General features: G+C 45.6%; 1 protein-coding gene across 1 annotated transcript in view; it reads right to left on the bottom strand.

Moving 5' to 3' along the window:
* Positions 1-11,792: 11,792 nt before the first annotated feature.
* Positions 11,793-24,042, bottom strand: part of TSPAN7 (tetraspanin 7) — an 81,670-nt gene continuing 69,420 nt past the window's right edge. The window contains exons 5-8 of the mRNA XM_058856463.1: positions 23,548-23,703; positions 19,395-19,478; positions 13,273-13,345; positions 11,793-12,929 (exon numbers count right to left, since the gene is read on the bottom strand). Coding sequence (XP_058712446.1) covers positions 13,277-13,345; positions 19,395-19,478; positions 23,548-23,703 — 309 coding nt within the window. The 3' untranslated portion in view covers positions 11,793-12,929; positions 13,273-13,276. The remainder of the gene's footprint in view (positions 12,930-13,272; positions 13,346-19,394; positions 19,479-23,547; positions 23,704-24,042) is intronic.

Here is a 24,042-nt window from a genome sequence, read left to right on the forward strand (position 1 = left end):
TTTCAGAAGTAATATTCTTCCCTTCTTACCCTCACTCTCAGCTCTCAACTCCCACCACTAAAACTAACAAAAAGTGGCACTGACTGTGCTCTTTCCCATTTTCTTACCAAGAGGCAGGCCTTTATCTAATTTATTTTTCGTGGCATGCTTCCATGCTCCCTATATTTCATATTTATGCTTGGTGGCTGATCAGTAGTAGGATTTCTAAAGTAAACAAAGTAAATTTATACATCATGCAGCCCTCAAACACCACTGTGCTCTAGTCTGGGTGTATTTTGGAGCTGCTTCCCAGATCTGCGCTCAAAGCACTACCAAAGTCAGCTGGAAACTGATGCTCCACAGTGACCCACGAGGAGATATTGGCTCAGAATTGCTGCTGGGACTAACACTTCCCTGGAGATAAACTAGGGATCTGCTCTGGGCAGAGACTGAGCCTTGCCCTACAGGGGCTCTTCCAACTTGCGCTAAATGAGACTTCCATTATCTGTGCCAAGGTGGGGAATTGTATTATTAAGTTCTAATATTCAGTGTTCTGATCCCATGCACAAAGACAATCTATTAACTGATCAGACAGTCTTCTCCCAAGCACCTGGGCTGTATGAAAGTTCAGGCTCTGCCACAAGAGCCCTGAACAAGCCCTGGCTACATGGTGTGAGGGGCAGAGCCCTGCCTGGGAGAGGCTGGAACTGTTCTGGGCTTCAGGTGCTGGTGAACAAACTTGTTTAACAGAAGAATATCTCAATCCTCAGTTTTGCACCTGTGATCCTATATATAAAGACAAATCCTTTTTAACCTTGTGGGTTTGATGCAGAAATCTTCATATCAATTTCTCCTGATGATCAGTGTGTCTAATTGTGCATTTCAGCAGTACCTCGTTTACACCTGGACTCATTAGTAAGAGCTGGTTTACAGGAACAGCCACTGCTGGAGAGACAGGGGTCCTCTCTTCCTTCATTTATCCCCCTGGGCCCTGACTAAAAGCACTCCTGAGATGAAGGGAGTGGACCCACAAATAACTGATATCCAGCATGACTTGTTTTGCCCCAGTGCAGCTGCCAGATCAATCAGCAGAAACCAAACTGGGACCAGTTTCAGGTGACTGCCCTTTGTTTGCCATGGATTTTTCCGAGCTGTCTCCGTGAGAGGCTGATGAGGGCTGCTGGCTCCGGGGGCTGCCGGGGGTGCCACCGCGCACCCTAACCGTGGGTTGAGCTGCCGCCGTCCCACAAAGACACCAGAACTACTTTGATTCAGGTGAAACGGCAAGTACAACTGTGAGGCTTGAAAGGGAAGCGCCAGAAAGCAGAACACAAGCTCCTGCTTGTCATTTAGCAGAGACAAACACGAGCGCCACCAAAACAACAGCATTATCAGATTAGCGAGCGGCTGCAACGCGACAGGAGCGGATCTGCAAAGGCAGGGAATCTGTCAGCTGTCATTGCAACACCACCACGAGTGCCACAAGACATTAAGAGGGAATGAAGAGAGGTGGTGTAACAGGTGTCATTGCAATAGTGCTGAAAGGGACGCTGTCACAGCTTGCAGACCTGAAATGTGACCTCTCGATCTCCTGCGTGGGTGTGCGGGAGGTGCAATATTATATTGCACTGAGGGCTCCTCTGCCTTATGGCTCCACGGTGACGTCCAAGGATGCAACAACCCAGAGCTTGTGAAACCCAGCACTGGCCTGGTTTACAGTCCAGAATAAGCAGAGGACTGTTTAGAGTGGGAATACCTCAAACAAAGTGTCTGGTACAGACCGCTGCAGTAAGGTACCAAATCTCTGCTGCCTTAGAGAGCTGTGTCCCAGAGATCAGCTTTAAAAGCACTCAGACACTTTTAACTTGTCCTTCCCTTGCCACATTCTCTTCCTTCCCATAAGGCAAAATATGTATTCAATTTCAATCAGAGTATAAGTTATACAGGTATATTATACAAGGATGATGATGATAATGATGATGATGATAAATGGCATAATAGCTGTCTTTTTTACACTTACACAGATGTGAGTACCACCACATGCTTACATTATAGAAAATACTCAGTATATGAACTATCACCTAAGCACAGTTTATCTGATCATATTTTTACTCTGAAGGGTAATTGGTAAAAATAGTGAACATTGGTAAATGGGAAAGTTTTTATAGGGTTTTTCATGGGATTTTCTGCTCAATAACCTGCATAAACCAGAGAAGGTATGGTTCAGATGAAAGGCTGGTTCATCATGCCCACCTTCCACTTTCAAGATGGTACAGGCCAGTTCATTAGGCTGCCACTAGTACATTCAGTTTATTATTTAAATCCATCAGCCATGGGTTGTTGAGCTGTCTTGAGACTGCCTTAGCTGCAGAGATGTGCACCCTCACTGGTACCTTCCCCAGGTGGCACAGACACACACCTTCCTCAAGAAATCAAAACGTTGCAAACGTTAATTGGTGGAGAAATTACAAAAAGCTTGGTCCTGGAACACAGTACTGAAAATTGCACTGTCAGTACCAACATGGGACTGGACTTACAGATCTGGGAAATGCAGTTCTTGTAGACCTTGGCAGCTCTGGGCTGTGTCCTCCACAGCATGGCTTGGGTTCAGTCAGGTGCACTGGACTGACTGCAGCATGGCAGCAAGGCCAGGCCAGTCCCTATCTGCACCCATGGTATTTTGGGGGATGAGTTCTCCATGTCTTTTGTGTGCTGGGACCCCATAACACCACCTGGTGAAACTGTGCTCTCCACCAGCCAGGGGAGGGATCCAAACTCCTGTGAGAGGGGTGATATGAGCCCTCCCTGGGCAGTTTTCAGCTGTTTCCTGGTGTGCTGGTGCCAGGGTGAGCACCGCAGGCGGAGCGAATTGTGGGAATTGCACCTGCACTTGCACAGTCACCCTTTGGAGGGATGCAGCCCCACCATGAGATAAATGAGGCTCTAGGGATGGAAAGGCCTCCTGTCTCACCTCCTAAATATGCCCTTCTTAGGCAGCAGGAATCATGGAATTATAGAACCACAGAGTCACAGAAAGTTCAGGGTTGGAGGGGACCATAAAGATCATCTAGTTCAACCCCCCTGCAATGTGCATCTCCAAATAGATGAGGTTGCTCAGAGCCCCACTCCATGTAATGCCTTGTTGTAATCCATGTCTTAAAAGCAGCTTATTTTTTTTTTCCCCAGAGAGATGACAGAGTTTGCTGTGACTTTTTGGGCACCTGTGCACACAGCATGGCTTGTTTGACCACAAGCAGAGGACTAGCATGGCCTCGAAAAACGTATCCTACTTATTAAAAAAGAAAGTCCAATTATTCTCAAATACAAGACACTGGTTGGCAAGAGAGAATTAGGAAGGCTGAGGAACAGTCACAGCCATAGATTTTCCAGTTTGGAAATAAGTCAGTGACAAGCACAACAGCTCATTTGTCCCCCAGGTAGAATTTGCCTCCTGACTGTTGTAACTGTGCAGGGTGTCCAGCATTTGAAACCCTCCTGGGATAGTGTAATGGGTTTACCCAGCTGGCAACTGAGTACCAAACAACCACTCACTCACTCCCTCACTCCCCACCCAGCCCAGGGGGATGGAGAGGAGAATCGGGAAAGAAAAGTAAAACTCAACTGTGGGTCTAGATGGATTTTAAATATAAAGTAATTTTATGAAATACTAAAAAAGTAAGTAAAATATTAAAAAAAATAAAAATGATACTACTATTAATAATAATTGTGATTAGAAGGAAAGGCAGAGAGAGAGAAAACCCAAGAAAAACAAGGCATAAGCAATACAAAGTCCTTGACTTAGTATAAGTACTACTTAGCAAAAACTAAAAACACCAGTCTGTTTATCCATGTTATTCTCATCCTAAATCCAGAACACAGACTTGTGCCAGCTACTGTAGAGAAAATTATTTCAGCTGAAGCCAGGACAGACAGGCAGCTAAGTGCAACCCCCAATGCAGAATAAAATGCAAATAAAAGAGAAAATCTATCCACGTCCTCCTTCTGTCAGCCTTTGCTCTTGACCCACTGCTGTGCACAGCTGTCCTTCCAAAGCCCAGCAAAGCCATCCAGACAGGGAACCAGGGGGAAAAGAAGGTGCTGGGTGTGTGAGCCCAGGATGGTGGCAGTGTCCTGGGCAGGACAAGGATTCCCCTGCAGGCTGGAGGGGCTGAGAGCCCTGGCCCAGGGGCTGGTGCAGCACAGCCTGCAGGTAACAGCCACCCAGGCTTCACATTTGCTGTGGGGTGGGATCCTTAGTGCTGCATTAGTGGGAGTTTTGTGGGGCAGGACATCTCTAGGGAGGGCTGGTGAGCACCTCTCACTTCAGCCAGTGCAAATGTGAAGCGGGTCACAGCACACAAAACACACTCAGCCTGTAACTCCCCCTGCTTCTGAGCTTGTAGCTGCCTTTATGTCCCAGAGTCTGACCTGTCCTGGCTGCAGATACAAGCAGCTGGTATTTCCTGGCACTGTTGCTGTGATGGCATTAAAGGATAATTCCCTTTTTCAAGCTTCAACTATTTCTGAAAAAACTTCCCTTCCTGGTATTGCAGGAAAATGGTAGAGGGAAAATACAGACTCCAGTGCTGTACGAATCCACAGGAGACCTAGCCCTGGTCTTCCTTGGTTCTCTAGTAAGATCAAGTCAAGTCTTCATCTCTTTTGTTTGTTGAAAAAAATGAAAAAAGCAACCCAAAAAAGGGACAAATCTCTAAAAAGTGAAAACTGCAAATACAGTCGCATTAATTTAAAATATCATTATATTACCAAAACACGTAATCCTTGGCCCCAGAAACTTGAAATGTAGCAGTTAAGTGATTCCTAGTTCATGTTTCAAAGCTAATTACAGCTTGGTGAAGTTCTGGAAGCTTCTGCATTGGAAAAAATCAAGTTTTTCCCCCTTGCAAAACTTTCCCTAGAGGTCTGCCAACCCTTCCAGCAATAACAGAGAATAAAACTCCAGTGAGTATTAAACTGAGGGACCTTTTATTTCTCCTCTTTATGTTAAAATCATGACACAGCATGGGAATCAGCCTTCCCAGGGAGCCCCATGCTCTGTGGGAGCATTCCCTTAATCCCCACAACTCCACAGCCCAGGCAGCTTTTCCTTTGGGCCAGCAGCTGAACAGTCCCACTTCCCATCCCATAAAGAGCTGGTGAGACAGGCACTGAAGGGCTGATGTAGGGATTGCTGCCCTGCTAAGGGTACCTCAGAGGATGGTTATGGTTCCACACGAAAAAAATATTTTCCCTCGTGTACTTTATTTTTGAAGTGAAGTAATTACATCAAAACAAATGTGTGCTCAAAGAAGCTTACAGCTGTGAAATTAGGCACCCATAATCTATGAAATGCCAAAATTGAGATTGCCTAAAGCAAGTCTAATGCAGCTCTGTGCTCATTGCACTGATCCCAACAGCCTCCACACTGCTTAATAATCTTCTCTTTTTTCTTTTTTTTTTTTTTCCTCATGGAATATTCCAAGCTGGAAGGGATGTACAAGGATCGTCGAGTTCTCTGCCCTTGTTTGTTCTTACCCTGACACCCCCAGCCTTGGCTCCTTGGCATGGCTGAATTCCCTTGACATATCCAGGGAGACGGCGCTGCAGGCAGCCCCACACTGCAAGATCCCAATTCCTGCTCCCTGAGGGGCTCTTCTCTCTGCATGGAGCAGCAGCTGAGATGTGCCCACTATGGAGGTGATTGGCAGAACTGCCTGTTCCAGCCTGGGCTGGCTCCAGAGCCAGCTGCCACCTCTGACCCCAGTGTCATACATTGTCCCAGGGGCTGTGGCACCGTCTCTGAGCTGTCCTCATACCCACCGTGGGACGGATTGCATTGCTTCCCATCAGAGCACGGGGATAGCTGGACAGGAGGAGAGGCTGGAGGCATCTGTTTGCTCTGGAGTGAGAATGGGCTACCTAGAAAATAAGTGTGAAACAGCACAGGGAGGTGTGGGCAAGGAGGATTTTTCCAGCAGCATGCAAATGTGCTGTTGGCCTCCTTAATTAGAGCTCCCATTACTGACTGTCTTCCCATAGGGAAAAGCCCTGGGGGCAAGCTCCCCAGCGTCATCCTGGACCACTTCTTCCTGATTTGACAGCCCAGCTTGGAGGGGAGCTGTTCACCTGAATCCTCAGGTTTGTAAATGTAACAGGGATGGTTTTATAGCCTGGCAGTCAGCAGTGGCAGCTGGGGCTCCCACCAGATCGGGGCTGAGCAAGGGCTGCAGAGGGGAGCAGCCCAAGGAAGTTCCCAGAGCAGGGGAGCTGTTGGTTCATCTCTTTAGTCTGTGAGGGCTTTCTTCTGACAGACAGCCCTGCCCGTGCTGTGCTCACCATCCTGAGCAGAACCAGGTGTCTGTGATGGGCTGCCAGAGCAGGAGAGCCACTGAACGGAGAAGTCAATGTGATATTTGCATCTGCACTAACACATACCTGACCAGACAATGGCAGCAATCAAACAGGAGCATGGGGGAAGGGGTGCTGCCACCAGCTGCTCATTCTCTGTAGCACCAAAGGCTGCAGGGACACATCACCCTCTGCCCTTTGGCTGCCAAACACCTCCAGACCATAAAATCAGCACCTCCAGACACCCACACAGACGAGTCCTGCTCCACCCTGCCAGGCTCTACAGGCACCATCAACATAAGGCTGTGGCCAGCACTGCTGCATCTCCTTTGGCTTCCTCAGCTTTGACCCGGGGAAATGAGACCCTGCTTTTTGCTCCACCACCTTTATGAGTAAGAAGCCGAGTCTACAGCACCAATCCAAGCAAATTATTAATGACCTTTCATTTTTATGCAGCCAGCTCCAGTGCTCACTAGAGCAGGCTTGCCTCCTGTTTGTGACTGTCCTGCTGCCTCTGTTGTCAAACAACGTTGTTTTATAACAACATTCGTGTTGAAGTGGATTATTATCGGGTTGACTACCCCTTGGGGTGTAATGAAAAGCATTCATTAATGCTCAGGGCAGGAGGGCTAATTACTTCTTTATAAAAAATCCGTGCTAATTGCCAATAACTATTTTATTGAATGGGTCTCATAGAGATAATTTTGATTGTGTTTTGATTTCCCTCTCATACTGTAATGTTTATTGCACAGTCCAAAGAAGCTGGGAACAGCCAGGTTATCCAGATGAGCATGGGGGGGGAACCCCACCTTTTCAAAGACCAGTGGACCATGCTATGCTCAGTTCAGTGCTCGAGCCTGCTGTGGTGCTGGCCAGGCTTTTCTGGGTCTTGTACCTTCCTGCTTCCACCAAGCAGGTGGAGACGTGTTTTCTGTACACCCCCAAGGCACAGCACTGATTCTGGCAGAGCAGAGGGAATGCACAAGGCTCAGGCAGGTTCCCTACAGAGCTGAATTCCACCTGGCCTGCAGGAACAAGGCAATCCCTGGCCCTGCAGGCACCAGGACTGCACAAAGGAAAAAGGAGCAGCACACAGCCATAACCCAAGGGGTCAATGCACCCCTTCCTGTACTTGGGAAGACTCATTCACCTGATCTTTGGATCACACTGCACTGTAAGATGAAGAAAATTCCAGATAACCATTTGTTTGCTTTTATTTACAAATAACAGCAGGGCTGAAGGTACCAAAAAATCGACACAAGCACAGACCAAGTCCTTTGAGTTGTATTGAGGAAGCAATAACTTACAAACACCACATTAAAAGCAAATCCCACAGAAATCCAGTCAGCCTGTGGGAGGCAGAGTAGGAAACTACCAGGGTCCAAACACTCCTGCAAAGCCTCAGGAGGTGCCTGGGTTGATGCTGGCTGTGAATTTCAGTGGATGTGTGCTGCAGTAGTTTCTAGCTGTCTGACACCTACAGACTCCCACAAAAGGCTGCTCTCACCACCCAGGGGATGCAAGAGGTGTCCTGGCAGGCAACAGTCCCCTCCAGACCTGGCCTCAGACCCCATGGCTGCAGACCTGAGCTGCTGAGCCTACTTACCTTGGAGCTACTCTCCAATGCACCATCAGATTGAACTACTGCCCATTTCCAACCCTGGAGACATTTCCTTTTCCTCTTTTATCTTCTCCTGTCCCAACCCCAGCAGTTCTACAGGGCATCAGTCTTCTCTCACATCATACTTTCTGGTTCTTTGCTCAAGAAGATAAAGCACACAAACCATGCCCTTCAAACACAAGCCAGAAAGCTGTCCTTCCCCCTGGAAATCACAGCTTTAAAAATAAAACAAGTTTTTTAACTTGATTGAACGATCTCCATTTTAAGAACAGACAGGGCTTTCAGAAATGACTTTTCTCAGTGCCCTGAGAGGTTTTGAGAGGGCTGGATTAACAAAAGTTGGCCACTTGGCACTTTCTGAAAGCATTCTGGAAATACCTCCAGGGGTTGCCTGGAATCTACTGCTTCTGCAAGTCTTGGCCAAGTATGGTGAATAAAAAATAGCATTCAGGTGATTTAGTAGTTGCTTTGGGAATGTTTGGAGTTGCACTGTTGTGTCGTGTACCAAGGACAGAATCACAGAACTACAGAATGGTTTGGGTTGGAAATAACCTTAAAGACCATCTTGTTCCATGCCCCCCTTGGAGGAGGCTGCACAAGGCTCCATCCAACCCAGCCTGGATATTCTGTCTGTAAATTACACTCCCCAGTTCCTGATCACACTGGAGGACCACAACCTACATTAAGGCCTTGGTGTCACCTACAGACAGCTCCAAAAAAACCCCACACTGCATCTACCAGGGAGCAGAACAGACTCCTGAGCTTGAGCACTTGCTGCCTCAGCACAGCTTGCTTTTAATGAGCTTGCACATACCAAATATCTCCAGCCATGCTGGACAAAACTGAAATGACTTTTGAATAAAATGTTTCCTGGTTGCAACAGGAACAGGTGCAATGACAAGAAAAAGGCAAAACCAACAGCTTTTTACTTCAAAATTGCTCCAAGCTGGTAGAAACAGCTTGCAGAAAGCTGACCATACTTTACACATTTGGAGGGCAAAACATTTTTACTTACAAAATAGGGGAAGTGTCACTTCTATGTCAAATCATGAGGATTTTTATTTTTGTGATACAGGCTCATAGTCAAGCAGGCCTCACTCAGCCCTGGTAGAAGTCTGACATCCTGATCAACCCCTCCCCTCCAGTGGAATGCCAGGTGTTTTATGCAGGGGGCTTGGCTGGCAGCAAATTAATTTTCTAGTTTCAAAATTATCTTCAACAGTAATGAGCCATTAAATGAAGGGAAGAAACACAGAAGACAAAATCATCTTGGGGGCTGCACTGGGTCCTCCAAGGAGCAGCAGCCTGAAATCCTGTAAGCAAAGCCAGTCTCTTCTGCAGCGATGCTTGCCCCAGGATGGCAGCAGCAGCAGGGCCTCCAAGAGCTGCCACAGTTTGCTGACACTGTGAAACATCAGCAACATACTGTCCCCTCAGCAGGGCTCAGGGCTGTCCCCCGCAGCAGAAACCAGCTCCAGCAGGCAGCTCAGGACAGCACACACATCAGCTGAGGCTGCTGGTCCACCTTATAGCCAAACCAAGCTGGCAGCTCATTGGGACCAAAGCAAGGTGGTGCCCCTTCTTTCTTCCTGCCAGAGTTCCACTTCATCTGATCATGATCATTCATCACGATTTTGTGGTGGATTTGGCAGTGCTGGGGTTGCACTGATCTTAGAGGTGTTTTCCATCCTATGTGATTCTATGATGCCCCACTCTCCTCGACCCCCAGCCATGCCCCATTCCTCCCACCCCTCCTGGGGCTGCCCCATCATCTGCTTTCACTGCCCACCCTTCTCTGGCCCATTTGGTTCAGTAATTGCACAGAACAGTTTGCTCAGATGAGGCAGCCAGAGCCAGCCCAGCGCTGCAGGAGCCCGATTCCTCTGCTGCTCATTCAGTTCATACCGGAGGGAGCAGAGGGACCGCAGCCCCGGGGCAAAGATCTCTGGATCCTGCGGCAGCTTCACCTCTGGATGGAAAATCCTGGACATTTGCTGACACTGACCCCGTTCTCTGCAGCTCCAGCTTTGTTCCCTCCATCACCTACCCCACCTCTCCCTCCGGGAGGGAGCTCGGGGATGGATGCTCCACGCAGGGCAGGGATGGATGCCGCGGTGCCAGGCAGCGCAGCCCGGGTGGTCCCAGCCCGAGCCACGGGGATTTCACCAGGGAAGCCCCTGGCAGTCCCTCCACCAGCCAGATCCTCTTCAGGGAAGCTGCCAGGAGCCCAATTAACACACCTACCCCATAAAAGCAGGAGCGGTGCTGAGCTGAGGGAAACAATCGACCACGCACTGAAGGGCTTTGCTGAATGGACTTAATTCAGCGCTTACGCCTTACAGCTGAGCCCAGCTCGGCTTTCCTGAATGGGGACAGGCACGTTTGGGGGCCTGCTGACCTGTCACCCAACATCAGCGTCTTCAAAAGGAACAGCTCTTGGCACAAACAGCTCTTTCTTTCGGGAAAATGAAAAGAAGGAAAAAAAAAAAAAAGAAAAAGAAAAAAGAAGTAAAGAAAACCAAGGAGAGGCTGGTGCTTTTGTACTCCGGAAGGTCACTGGTGGCTCCTCAGTGGAGGCGGTGGCAGCCTCACCCACCTCCCTCCCCTCCTGGGGCAAGGGGAGACCTGCCTGGGAGTGAATAGGGAGGGAAACTGGGGCAGCTGGTGGGCCAGTTCTTTCTGGTACGGAAAAGCATCGCTCTGTGAACATCCTGTGCCTACAGGAGAAGGGCATCGCTCCAGCACCGCGTAGCCCCAGCAACCGAGCGAGTGGCTGTGACTGTTCTTAAGCTCTCAGAAGAGACTCAGAAGGGCTTTAGCTGCAAATGTGAGTGCTGTGACCTGCCGAGAGGCTTTGTCCCCAGTACTGTCCTGCTTGGCTGCCCAGCACAGACACAGGAGCTGTACAGGCATCTCCACCTTTAAGGATGCCTCGCTCCCTCATGGCAGATGTTCTATTGAGGGCAGATTTAAATTTAGGGACCAGATTCCTCTTCTATTTGCAAAGGTCTTTTTCTCTTTAGTGCTCTGGAAGTGCTCTCTGAATAAAGCTAAAGAGGATGCTACTGGGATTTTTAAGATAGGCTGGCAGGTTTCTGCCCGTGTGGCTGTGAAGCCTTTTAGAGTGCACTGACCACGCCAGCAGCACCCAAAGTTTCACCAGGATCTGATGCTGGAGGCACCAGGCAGGGCAGCCCCCCAGGCAGGGGCTCACAGGGGCACCGATGGACAGACAGACAGACAGACAGAGGAAGGACTGGGACTCCAACAGCAGCACAGCTCCCACAGCCAGAAGGCTCCAGGACTCCTCAAGTCTCCCTCTCTGTCCACACTGGCAAGCTTGGCCCAAAATTCCCAGGTTTAACCTTCCATGGGTTTTCTGTCAGATCTGTGATGTTGCAGTTACTCAAGTGAGGAAGAGATAACTGCCTGCCTTTCCATGAGCCACCCCCTCAACCCCAAAGCTCTCTTCTCTCCTTTCTCACCAAAATCAAGAAAGAAATGCTTAATGCCAAAATCACTCACAGCACTAAGGGGGGTACAATGAAACACTGCAGATTTTTAATAATTAGAAGAAGAAAAATTGCAAAGCAGAGGATATGCATTTGTCATGTGGTGAAACCAGCTGTAGAAGGAGATTGAAAACAATTCCAGTTCTTTCTCCTTTTTTTTTTTTTTTTTCCTTTTCCAGGGTAGTAACTTTTTTCTTTTACAAGCAAGTTAGTTGTTAAAAAAAGCATAAAGACATGTCGTGCCAAGCTGTGCCCAGGTGTTTCACATTCACTTCCTCCCCTCCCAAAAAAACTTTTCCTATACTAAAGAATGAGAAGGAAACAGCTAGAAATCTGTAATGGTTCCATTTATTAATACGTATATCACAAATACTCACAATATCAATGCATTCTCGTTGGCATGCTAGACAGAGGCATTATTAAAAAAGTCCTATTTTTTTTAAAAAGGTTTTAAACTTTTGCTTTCCCCCAAAAATATTTCATATGCCTGGTATTTTTTTATGATTTTTTTTTTTTGTGTGTCTGTGTGTGTGTGTGTGTTTTTATTTAGGTTTGATTCAACAATGTATTTGGTGGCTGCAACCTCAATGCAAAAAGAAAGAGAAAAAAAAAAAAGAAAGAACAGGAAAAAAGTATGAAGGCCGCAGTACAGCACAGTTCAATTAGTTCATAGCTAGGTAATAAAAATAAAGGGAGCAAAAATTTCTGCCTTCACAGTAAGCAACAACACAGCTTAATAACAGTATTACACAGGATCAGGTTCCGAGGCAAAATGCACTAGACAAAGCCTACCGGGATACGCACTAGGCATACAACACTGAGTAAGAATCAAAGATGTAGAAGAACATCAGGAATAACAGTTCCCTTCAAGCACAACATTTTAACATCATTTTCAAGTATCTTTATGTTATGTTACCGATTCCTTTGTTTTTGGGGAAAGGGGGACAGGCGCAGGGCAAGGGGGGAAAGGATGGAAACCTTAGTAAAGCAATAAACAAAACAAGAAATTAAGATAAAACCAAAAGAATATATATTTCATATACCGGTTTATATGAACGTGTGCAACACTTATTAACCATGGTGAAAGGCTAATTATGCCCTCCAGTCACTACATGCACAGCCCGATCAATGCTGTTAATGAGTTACCTTTGTTAACTTACGATGCAACTACTGCGTGACCAAGAACATACAGACGGTGCCGTCCTGCGCCGAGCCGCGGCGATGGGCGCTGGCTCCGGAGGCCGAGGGGACCCGGCCACTCTCGGTGGCACCGTGGAACTTCACAGGATGGGACACTACGCATGGGACAGTTCGGGAGGTGGGGTGCAGTGTGCGCGCACACGGGCTTGCTCGTGGGGGTGTGCGTGCGTGCGAGAGACAGTGTGTGCTAGAACATTCATGTCAGTCTTTCTCCGATTCTGCAGCTCCTGGTCTTCACACAGGCTCTGGACTTCACACTTCTTGAAAGACTGGAGAGCAGGGAGGATAGGAAACAAAAACAAACAACAAACCAACGAGTGGGTTGCTCTGGTTGCTAACAGTATGAACAGCAGGTGCTCTGCTCTCTCTTTCCAAGAAAACTGAAATGACAAAATTCAACACTGCATTTCCCTCCCCTTTAATTCTTTCCCCACCACACACAAAATCGGGGTGAAAATCCCAAAGCAAAGAAGGCTTAATGGGAAGGCTTAACTCTTAATGAACAGGCCCAGAATGTAAAAGCTGCCTGCTGTCTCCAGCAGAAGCAGCACAGCCACAACACCACAGCAAGGCTTTCACAGTCTGACCACCTGGGAAAGGGGAAAAGCTCACCTTGTTACACCATCTCATACTGGTTAGCAGTAATAAACCGGGACAGACAGCATGCCAGCAGCATCCCGATCAACTGTTCCAGACAAGACAGAGACAGAATAGAATTTAAGTTAAATTTCATCAGTGCAGAGCATTGGTAAACATGTACTTCATGTTCTGGAGTTATTATGTACAACATATTTATGCCCTATTTTAAGGACTTCTCTAATTAGAAAAACAGCATCAAAATCTATCATCTTTCTTGTCAGATCTTCCTCTTGATTTTTATCATTTATTTGACAGGCAGCATGCCTTTCTGGTATTTTTCAATCCCATTGCCAATGTCTGGCCAAGCCAGATGTGGATGAATAAACTGCTGGGGGTATCAGCATGTTACAGGCTGTATTTCACTTGCTCCACCTGGATTCCTCACCACCACCCATCAGCCCTGAGAGCTGCTGCCTTTAACTTCTTTATCACTGTGCCAGGGAAAAGCTTCCTGATGTCCCAGAATAGTTGTGCTTCCTTTACAAGTGATGCTGCACTGTAGAAATGAGCGCTGTAAATCTGGAAATGACTTTTTAAGAAGTCATTCACTATTCCCTTGGCTGTCACTCAGATTATTGAAAACAGATCCCACGCTTCCACTCATCAATAAGCACTCAGTCTTTTCAGTGTTTTTTCTACTGCAGTTTCTTAGTGCTTCTTGCATGTGCCAACAGCGTTATTATGCTGTAAATAATTCAACTTTGCTTATTGGGGTTGGTCAATTAATGAACTCCTCAGCACATCCAGAGCATGCCTAGGTATGACTGGCTGGCTGCTCATCCAATCTGACTCCTCCTCTTTCACTCCTCAGGACTGCATGTGCCTCCCCCTAGACCAGGCAGTGCTCCCTGTTAACACAATCATCATCAAAATACACATCTTCTCTACCAGGCAATTGCTTAATTTGGGCTGGCACCAGCCCAGAGCAAGGCCAAGCCAGGGTAACTCAAATCTGGATAAACTGTTTCCTAAACTTCTCTAAGATGTCACAGTCCTTGTCAGACCACGCTTCTTTTGCCAGAAATTTGCTCAGTTTCCTGTTTCAGTGTCCACCAGAGCTGTTCTGGGAATTTCAAAAGGGCACAGAGTCACATTTAATAGCAGGTTGAACCTGACTGTTCCTCACGTGCACCCCCTGATTTTGGCACCCAGGATGACACTGCCTTGGTTTATTACTAGATGTGGGGCACTGGTACCACCTCCTGACCAACCTCTAACAAAAAAACAAAGCTACCAGGGTCCAGGGGCTGTGTTTTTAGTTGCCAAGACAATATGTGCCTGGTGAAAACCCTCCTTGGCTCTGAAAAATCTCACTTGATACCAAGAAGACATTTTAGCCTTTTCTGCTCATCACTGGGAGGATGACTTAATGAATTGCTGAAGGTGCTGCTGAAAACCAACTACATTCTGCAGGTTACACGACACTCCTGTAGCTGCACTCATGCACAGTTTCCTTAGCTCAGTTCAATTTTGGAGAATGAGATTTCTGTTTTGGCCAGTGCTATGTATTTCTCCATGCTCTGACAGGCTGAACAGAGTGAGTGGCTCTGAGTGGCCCTGTCCCACCTCCTTCACTGTCACTTTTTCTTTTTTTTGGTGACTTTCAGTCTTTCTTCACCTTTCTTTGCTTGACTCAAAAGTTACTTCTCTGCCTTACTGCATTTTTCAGTAAGATGAACTTTGCAGTGTATTTAGTCCAAATTCTTTCCCCTAAGCAAATTCCATCCCAAACCCAAATCAATTCCTCTCTACAATGGCCAAGAATATATGTACATTGAAGTTGTTTATTTTTCTCCATCACAAGCACCCAGATTACAGCCACTGTTCTTCTCCACCACAATCTGCTGCTTCTATCAGGTTTATAAGGAGAAAGATGCTGTAGCCTCTACAAATAGGAAATCACAGGCTTTTCTTTCCCCCTTCAACTGGAGCAGACCTCCCCAGATACCTCTAATTAGGGATTCTTCTTTTCTGTGCAGGCTGTAACTCTAATAATCAATGGGTCTAAACTTTGTAGCATCTGCAGCCATGTAATGGTGTTTTGTTTTACTCAGCTCACTCCTAAGACAAATGGCAGGTTACTCATGAATGTATCTTCATGATCTTTGGCCCACTTACTGATTCTTGGCTCTGACCTTAGGCTGGTTTAGGCATTTAAGTGGTTATAGTATCATAAGGTTTAACTCTGTATTTCAAAAATAATGGCATGCATATCAAGCCATTGCACACACCTTTTATTCAGCATTTCTAAGTATTACCAGGATATAGCAGAACTGTAATAAATATTCTAGAAATAATTTGAATGCATATAAAAACATGTTTTTCGATGTGTTGACTTCCACCTTTAACCACAAGAACACTGTTCCTCCTCTAGCCAAAAAGAGGCAATATTGTAGTGAGTTACTGATTTTTCTTCACGGTGCCCTTTCATTACAGGCATAACTACAGTCCTCTGCATTTAAGTCTAGAGGCTCCCAGACTGTGCAGCACAAATCAGCACTCTCCTCCCTGCCTTGCTGTCTGCATTTGTTCCACCACTTGCCTCCTCTGCTCTTCAGGCAGGAGGAAGCTCCTTGTCCTATTGTGCACCAGGTCCCCGCAGCTCCTTTGAAAAGCCAGCAGAATTGGTGTTAAAGGATTCCCACAAAGAAGCTGCTGCTGGGAGCTGCATTCATTTCCCCACACTCCCATTGCCTCTCAAATGCCCCGTCTCAACTTTTATCCACTTAGTCATTTATTTGATTTTTACTGTCTTGATTTTTGAGTGCTAAGATGTCAGACTTGGTTCTGCATTTGTCTTCTCTCTTACTTTTTTCCCTTTCTTCCCTTTTTACCTATGATTATCTTGGTCTTCTGAGCTATTGTATAGAAATAGAGAATTTTCCATACCCTGGTCTTGCCACAGGAAACCTGAAAATGCTGACAAATTCTTTGCTTTAGACATCTGGGAAACCCACACCCCTCAGCTGTATCATCCTTTTGTCCATAGGTCATTCCAGCAAGCAGAATCAAGTGAATTTCTCATGGTTTCTAGGGGCAATCTCAGGCACATCTTAGTTCTGACCATTGAAAACCATCCACAGCATATTTTGTAGCAGTCTTATCCCTGCTACACATAATAACTGGCTTTTTAATACACTTATTCTGTAGGAGTTACCACTGACTGGAAGCTGTTCTGCATGACATATTTATTACACCTTATTATACTGAAGAGAAAGAAACTGAACAGCAATTTGAATTTCCATTTTATTTTGGGCCTTGGTATCATCACCATTTTTCATTCTTTGGGAGAATTTCTATAAATAGAAATGCGTTGAACTAATTTGGAATTCATCAGCACACCAGGTACGCCAAAACTGGGGGGGTTTAATCCATCAGGAATCATTTTTTTAGCTCAACACCTTGGCATATTCTCAAAACGCAAATCTCCAAACGTGCAGGTTCTCTGGCTCTATTTTAAAAGAGAGAATTTTCTATGTCACATGCTGCTTGTTTGAGTCAGCCTCCTGTGCCGTGCCCCTGTCACAGGTCCTGCCTCCACACTGGATCCACCCTGGTCAATCTTTGGAATAACCCAGACTCAGAGCAGGTTTCAGGTCACACATTGGATGCTGCTGTGGATCCTGTTCCCTAAGCCCCGAGCAAGGCACGTTCAGGCAGAGCTACCCACGTTAATGCTGACAGTAAAGAGGTGGATCTTGTACCATGGCTGCCTGGGAATTTATCTTAGAATGATGAGACCTGTCCATGCCCAACAACTGGTTTGGAGCATGTGGAGAGCACCTGATTTTCAGTCCTTCAGCACAAAGGGAATAATGTGGCCTGAACCTTGCACTTTGTCTCCCCTACTCACAACCCATAAAGCCCTCCAGACAGTGTCTCTTGCATTCCTTAAGCCAATGCCTGCACTGTAGTTTTATCTGGGCACAGTTCTCCATCATCTATGCAGTTTGCATAATTTTTTTCTCTGTTGGGCACAACACAGCAATCATTTTTCTGCTCTGAAGAGCACCTGCTAAACAGAAATTATTCCAGCTGGAAGTCAACACTGGCATCCAAGTCCAAAAACAATCAAATTTTATTTTATTGCTATTATTTCAAACCTGAGGAGCAGAGCAGACAAGGTCAGCAACACAGTGTTTTTTATAAAAAATCTCTGGTGGAGAGGTCTGTGCCAGGCCTGTAAGATTTGCAATGCCATTACATCAACTTTCGCTATTTCTGGGCACCAGCACATTCCCCATGCTAGTCAACACCTAACAAATCACGTGAAGGAAAGACCCTTGAGCATGCTTTACTGCAGAAGAGCAACATGATTTAATTTGTCTTTTATTTAGATTAAACCTATTCTCAATAGGAGCACTGAAAGCTCGCCTACAGCTGGAGCCCTGCCCAGCATTAGTGCCAGCCACATTAACCTGAAATCAATTTGTAAACACTGTCCCTGATTGGGCCCAGCAAAACAGATCAGGCAGTAAATTACAAGTGGCCACCTTCTATCCCTCACAGCCTGGGAGAGCTGCATTTTTCTCCTCTGCAGCCTCTCTCTTCCCTTTTTCACGTGTCTGCTAATGCCCCGAGCAGCTGGGTATGTCCTCGCAGTGCCAGAGCCCAGGGACTGTGCTGGGGAGTGACATTCCCAGCTGGCAGCAGGGCTCACCGTGCCACCAGCAGTGTGAGATGCCAGCACCACATCAGAACACACCTCGTTTTTCCCCTCAGTCACAGAGGCCAAGTGTCCTGCAGCCTGCCATGAAACACCCCTTAAAGGCTTTCAGGCACTATTGGTCCTGACTTCTCCCCCCAGCAGCATATTTTACAATTCTACTTGTCTCATTTTTCTTTTGGATAGCTTTACATGAGGCACTTAAAAAGATGCTTTACAGCCTTCTGGCTCTCTAGAACCCAAACTGAAACCTGAGCTTGGAGTCCTATAGCAGTAATCAAGCCATAATCGAGGCTGCAGAAGAGTATCCATGCTGTCACCATTCAGCAAGAATTAGAATAGCCTATTAAAGAACAACTGACCTCCCCTCAGCCATGCCCAAACAACTCCAGATTGTTCACCTTTTCTGGATCCCAAAAACCTGACATGCAGCACATGCTCTGGGCAGCTGCTGCTGTGATGAACCAACGTTTCCACCCACACCGAACCACGGGCTCCTCACATCCAACACCTTGGCTGCAGGGCATCAGGCTTCCAGATGTGCCCAAGGCAGGGCATTCAGCCAGCCTGAGCCCAGACAGCTTCAGGGCTCCCTTAGGCTGTGTGTATGCTGATGGAGAGGATGTGGGGGCCAGTTTCCACATGGCTTGGGCACAGTTTTGAATTGTGCATGCTTCCCTCTCTCTCATTTTTGCAAGTTTCCAGTAGAGTCCTTGCTGTCACACATGATGTGATTGGTATAAAGGAGCATCTTGTTGAAAGATGCAGGTGTTTTCCTGCCCCTTCTTGATCAGAACAACCTGGCCAGACCTACACTTTCCCCAGCTCCTGTCTATATAAATGCAGTTTGAATATCATGGAGCAGAAAACCCCTTCTCAGGTCTCCTCACTCTTGTGCCACACTCCTTTTGGTGCAGACAAGGAGTTGGTTTAACAATCTGATTTTGGTGGACTTAACATTTCTCAAAGTTCAGTGTTAAAGGGAAAATAAATAAAATTGGTCACAAAGTGTCCCCTCCAGGCCGCAGGTCCAGGAAGGGGAGGCATGAGGGTGCACTCATTTGAATTCTTGAGTCCCTTAAGAACAAATAAGAGTACTTAGAAGATAGAAGCCTACCCAAACAATGGATAATCTATTTGTCTTAGCTGTTTATGCTCCATTTAAGCCAATGTTTTATTGGGTTGACCTCTATTTGACCCAGTGGAGGGACAATTTGTTTTCCTTGAGCTAGTCATTAGCTCAACCGTAACTGATATTCCCAAGGAGAAACTTCATTTAAGCTGAAAAAAAGAAAATCAATGAACAGATGACCTCAGGACTAATGAGCATGCTGAGTTCAGTCCCTTTCCATAATCCTTCCCTCCTTGAAGTCCAGGTAAAGAAAGAGGCGAAAAGAAAAGGGGGGAAGGAGAGTGTTTGTGCACTTACCTGTGAGAATGCAATCCCAAAAGCCACTCCAGCTATGATTCCCATATTTGTCTCCATAAAACTGGTCACCAAGTCATAACAGCCCTGGAAAACAAACATCATCATTCCTTGTACTGACCTTCCCTGCCATGAATGCATACACACAAATTTCTCATTTAGAATGAACTCTGGCTAGACAACATTTCTGCTGTAATTTCCAACAGTGTCACCTGTTTTTTAAAATAGCAATTCTGAGTGAATGATGTGGAGTTGTGGCAAAACCATTTCCTTTTAGAAACAAATGCATTTCACTGCTTTTAAAATCTAAATGTGATGTTGCATTCATTTTTATGGGTCTTTTTAAAGAAAGTCAGTTAAAAAACAATATAGCTTTGACCTGGAACCAAACTGGTAACAATACACCAATGTTATAATACAATACAGATGTCAAAAATGAATAAATGATGCTGATTTCCTAATAGTCTAGATATTTAATAAAGTGTCCCTTAAGGCATTCTGCTTGCCTTTACCCATCAAAGGACACCAGGCAAGGCACTGAACAGCATGTAACTTTAAACCATGTAACAAAGTTATCAAGGGCTTTGCATGAATTTTCTTAGTTTGCCCTTGGATATAAAATTCTCTGTCCTGCTCCCCAAAGCAAATTTCCTCTTTGCTGTCTTGCTTTCTCAGGCCTCAATTCACAGCTCAGACTGGGGCCAGAGAATTCATGTGCAATATCTGACCTTCTCTTGGATAGACTTTTTTGAGAGGTTCCCCCTCAGTACAGTGTTTGAAATTATCTCTCAGTTTGCGGTGCCTGAATTAATCTAAACAAGTGACTTGATACGTGAAGAAAAGAAGAAAGATGGCATCTCCTTTTTCTTTCATTATTAACCCATTTGTCCCCACAATCCAAAGTCACTGCTCAGCCCCTTTTGCCACCTTCCTCAAATGACCAACACCCCGGCTTAAGGCCAGTCCTGAGGAGTTTTATGCATTTTAACTTTATCCAACTTATCCAATAACTTTACCCAATTTATCAGAAACTGGAAAACTCAGAAATAACAGTGAGTTGCCTTTCCCAGTTTGGACTCCTGTCCCAGAAGAAAGAAGTACATCACCTATATCCACACTCCCCTCACTCTGCAAGCACTGTAGGAAACCCTTTATGACTTCAGAGCATCAGGTGCTTGTAAAAAATAAAAGTGAGGACAATGTTCTGTATTACAGAAAGGCCATTTATTAAATAAATTGTACCATTTCTATAACTGCTTTTATAACATCACAAGACATTTAATCCTGAGAATAATGAAAACCTAATAGCACAGCTGGTCCTGATTAATTTCTGAAATGTTTATGTGTACATACTAACTATCTTTTACCACAGTGGACACTAAGTCTGATTCAGGCTTGCTTATTTAACCCATCAAGCAATTATAGGTTGCATATTTTACATGTTATGCAATGAGATTAGATTTCTCAGCAGTATTTTCATTCTGCCTGACATGGCTTAATGCTCTCCCAGCTTTTCTGAAATCTGTTCTGCTGAAGAACCTTCAAGAGATGCAACACCAAAGCACAGTGGTAATTTGAGGGGGACAGAAGATCCTGTCAACAAAACATGCAATGGCAGAGTTTTGATCACCCTCCTCACCTGAAGACTCTGTTTTCCCAAGCCACAATAATCTGTTTACTGAAGTACATTGTTTACTTATGGCTAAATAGCTCAGTCCTTGCTGTGCTGGACTGGCAGCACAAGCAGCACCCACGAGCTGCACTACAGGACAGAAGTGTGTGAAGCACTCTGAGCACCTCTGGGTGCTAATCCTGAGATCCAGAGCTCAGAAGGGACAGTTAACAAAGGATCTGATCTTTCCTGACTCCATGCATCTGTTCCTTTCTTAAGATTTTAGAGAGAATCAGTTCTTGAAGTTTCTTGGTAAAGAACTGTGATTAAAAGCACTAGATGAACATTAATTAGCTAATCCTAATGACAGCTCTTAAAGTTAGGTATTAGTGTGGTCAGAGATGAAGAAACAGAGAGCCTAAATAATTAACCTAAGGTCACTAAGCAAGTTAGGGTCAGAATTGGCAAAGAAAATCCAGGAATGCTGTCTTTTAGTCCTGTAATTATATAATTAGTTTAATCCTCTTTGGTTAATTCACTATTAGTCCTCAGAAACTGCTAGTAATTTGATTAACTCATAGAGAACTTGTCTTACTGATAGCTTTGCAAGATCCACCAAAAGATGTAATCCAAATATACTTGTCCACAGGCATGGTGAGAAGATTCTTCCACAATACATGGCAATAAATATTTTTCTTTTTCTCCAACACACAGAGAGCAAAGGGCCTGTTTCCAAGACCAGCAGGGGCCTTGGGTCAGAGGCAATGATGTTTGCTGCCTATCTGAAGTGAAAGGATAGGGCCAAACAAGATTGTCTCCTTGCTTTTTATTCTCATGTGCCCATCAGAAGCATCTCACTTTGCTCAAAGGTCCGGGACAACTCCAAGATTGCTGAACAGAAATCTGTAACTTTTGGTTTTCAATGGCTACATCAGAAAATAACACAAAACCACATGAACTTCCAAAAATCAAAATTTCCTCTAGGTAATTAAATCAAGTAATTATCTTCAACTATTTCCTGAGGAATCAGCAGTCCTTTTCTGTCAGGTGATTTGTGCATTTGACAGGAGAGCAAGAGGCAAGAATGGCTGGAAAGGTGTTACTAGCCCTGGACTAGCACACACTGACCCCTCAGCTGCTTCCTACAATTCAGCAGGCATCCTGTGCCACGAGGAACTCAGAAGTGGACAGGGAGTGTGTCCTGGCACCTGGGGCAAACAGCAGATCAGTGCTGGCACTGCAAATGGTACCTAAATGGTTATGCAGCAAGGAAAGGTTCAGAGTGCATGGCTGTCCTGAACTGCAAAGCTGGGACCTGCTGGTGGAACACCAGTCACACCAGAGCTTTCCTGCTGAAGAGGAGCAGAAGCAGGGGCTCAGGGAGGGCTGCCCAGGAGGCACCATGCCTGCTGTGGGTGCTGGCTGTACTGCACGTGCCCTACATCCACCCTGTCCTGCCTCTCACCTTCCTTCCACTTCTCCAAAAACACCAAATTAGTGCAAACTCACAAAGAGCAACTGAACAGAGTGGCTCATCCTCTATACTCATGCAAGATTGCTCTGCTGGTGGTGACTGAGTTACTCAACCAATGGACACCACCAACACTCCACACATCTGCAACAAGTGGCTCTCATTAAACCATTGCAAAAAAGAGAATGGCTTAGTGGAAAATAATCCTCTAGTATCCCTTTTACAATACATGTCAGAAAACATTGTCTACTTGAATGGTTTTCAAAGATGTTTCAGGCTGTAATCAGCCACCAGTCCAACCTTCTGAGTCACAGGTGACTGAGGTGAAAAAGAGAAGAGACAGAGGTATTTCTGTATTTTCCCTGTCATCTACTCAGGACTTCTACCTATTTTTTTAAACAGATCTCTGAAAATAACAACAGAAAAGAAAATAATCCTTAAGTCTGACTAAGCTGTGCTGCAGCTTAGAATGGTGATTTAGCCACAATATCATTCCTCTTACCAGCAAACTGTTCCCTCTCTTGCAAATACCAACTGAGAAAGAATTGATAACACACTAGCACTTGAAGCAATAACTTGAGTTGTCCTTCTTCAGCACAGTGTCTAATGCATAGATGCTGCAATATTTTCTCTTCATTCTTCCCTTTCTTAAGGTTTTCTGTATTTTTATTCTCTAGTTATTAATTTTCTTCCTGTTCTCCCAACTTGCCTTCTCGACCCTCTTTCTGCCTTCCCAACCTGCTCCTTCGGGTGACCCTGGGGAAGGCTCACTGGCTGTGCTCACAGCCCTACATGTTCAAAGATTTTAACAATAAATGTACCCACCAACCACAACATTTGCTGTCAATCACCTGTGTTTCCTCAGAACTGCTGCACCTGGGATTGGATTTGAGAAAGGCCAGCTCAAAGAATATGAAGCAAATACAGGACCAAACTCATCCTCACCAACTCTCCAGCCTTATTTGCACATTATCAACCACCGATTTGAAATGAAGTGCAACTGCAAGCAGCCACACACTCCACTGGGGTGCTGGGTGGTGTCACAGCTGCCTCTGGCACAACGCTACTGGTACCTTCTGGTTTACTTTAGTGGCAGCCACGGTCATGTTGCGCAGATCCTGAGTGTTACAGTCACTGGAGTTCATGCAACAGCTCGTGGGGATGCCGTGCTTGAAGAAGTAAGGGCTGGTGCTCCAGTTGGTGTAGCTCTGAATGCCACAGCAGCTCAGCTAGGAGGGATAAGAGGCAGGTTTTAAAGCACACAAACAAAACAGAATTAAAACTAGAACAGAATCATCTCGGCCCACCTCATAAGCTCATAATCAAAATAAAGACAGGGCACCTCAGGTTTTGAAAAGCAGATACCAACCCTGCCCCATGAATTACAAAAGTACCAGGGGTGTAATTTACAGAACATGGGAGCAGATGACCTACTGAAAAGAAGGTATTTTATGAGCAGAACTATTATTTGTAACATTTCACAGAGGTCCAGCCATAAACCCATCTTTTTTACTTGATGGTCTGTTGGACTTTTTGTTTGTTTGTTTTCTTTACCTTTTTATTTGATT

Source organism: Poecile atricapillus, chromosome 1 (assembly GCF_030490865.1).
Source record: "Poecile atricapillus isolate bPoeAtr1 chromosome 1, bPoeAtr1.hap1, whole genome shotgun sequence".
NCBI lineage: Eukaryota > Metazoa > Chordata > Aves > Passeriformes > Paridae > Poecile > Poecile atricapillus.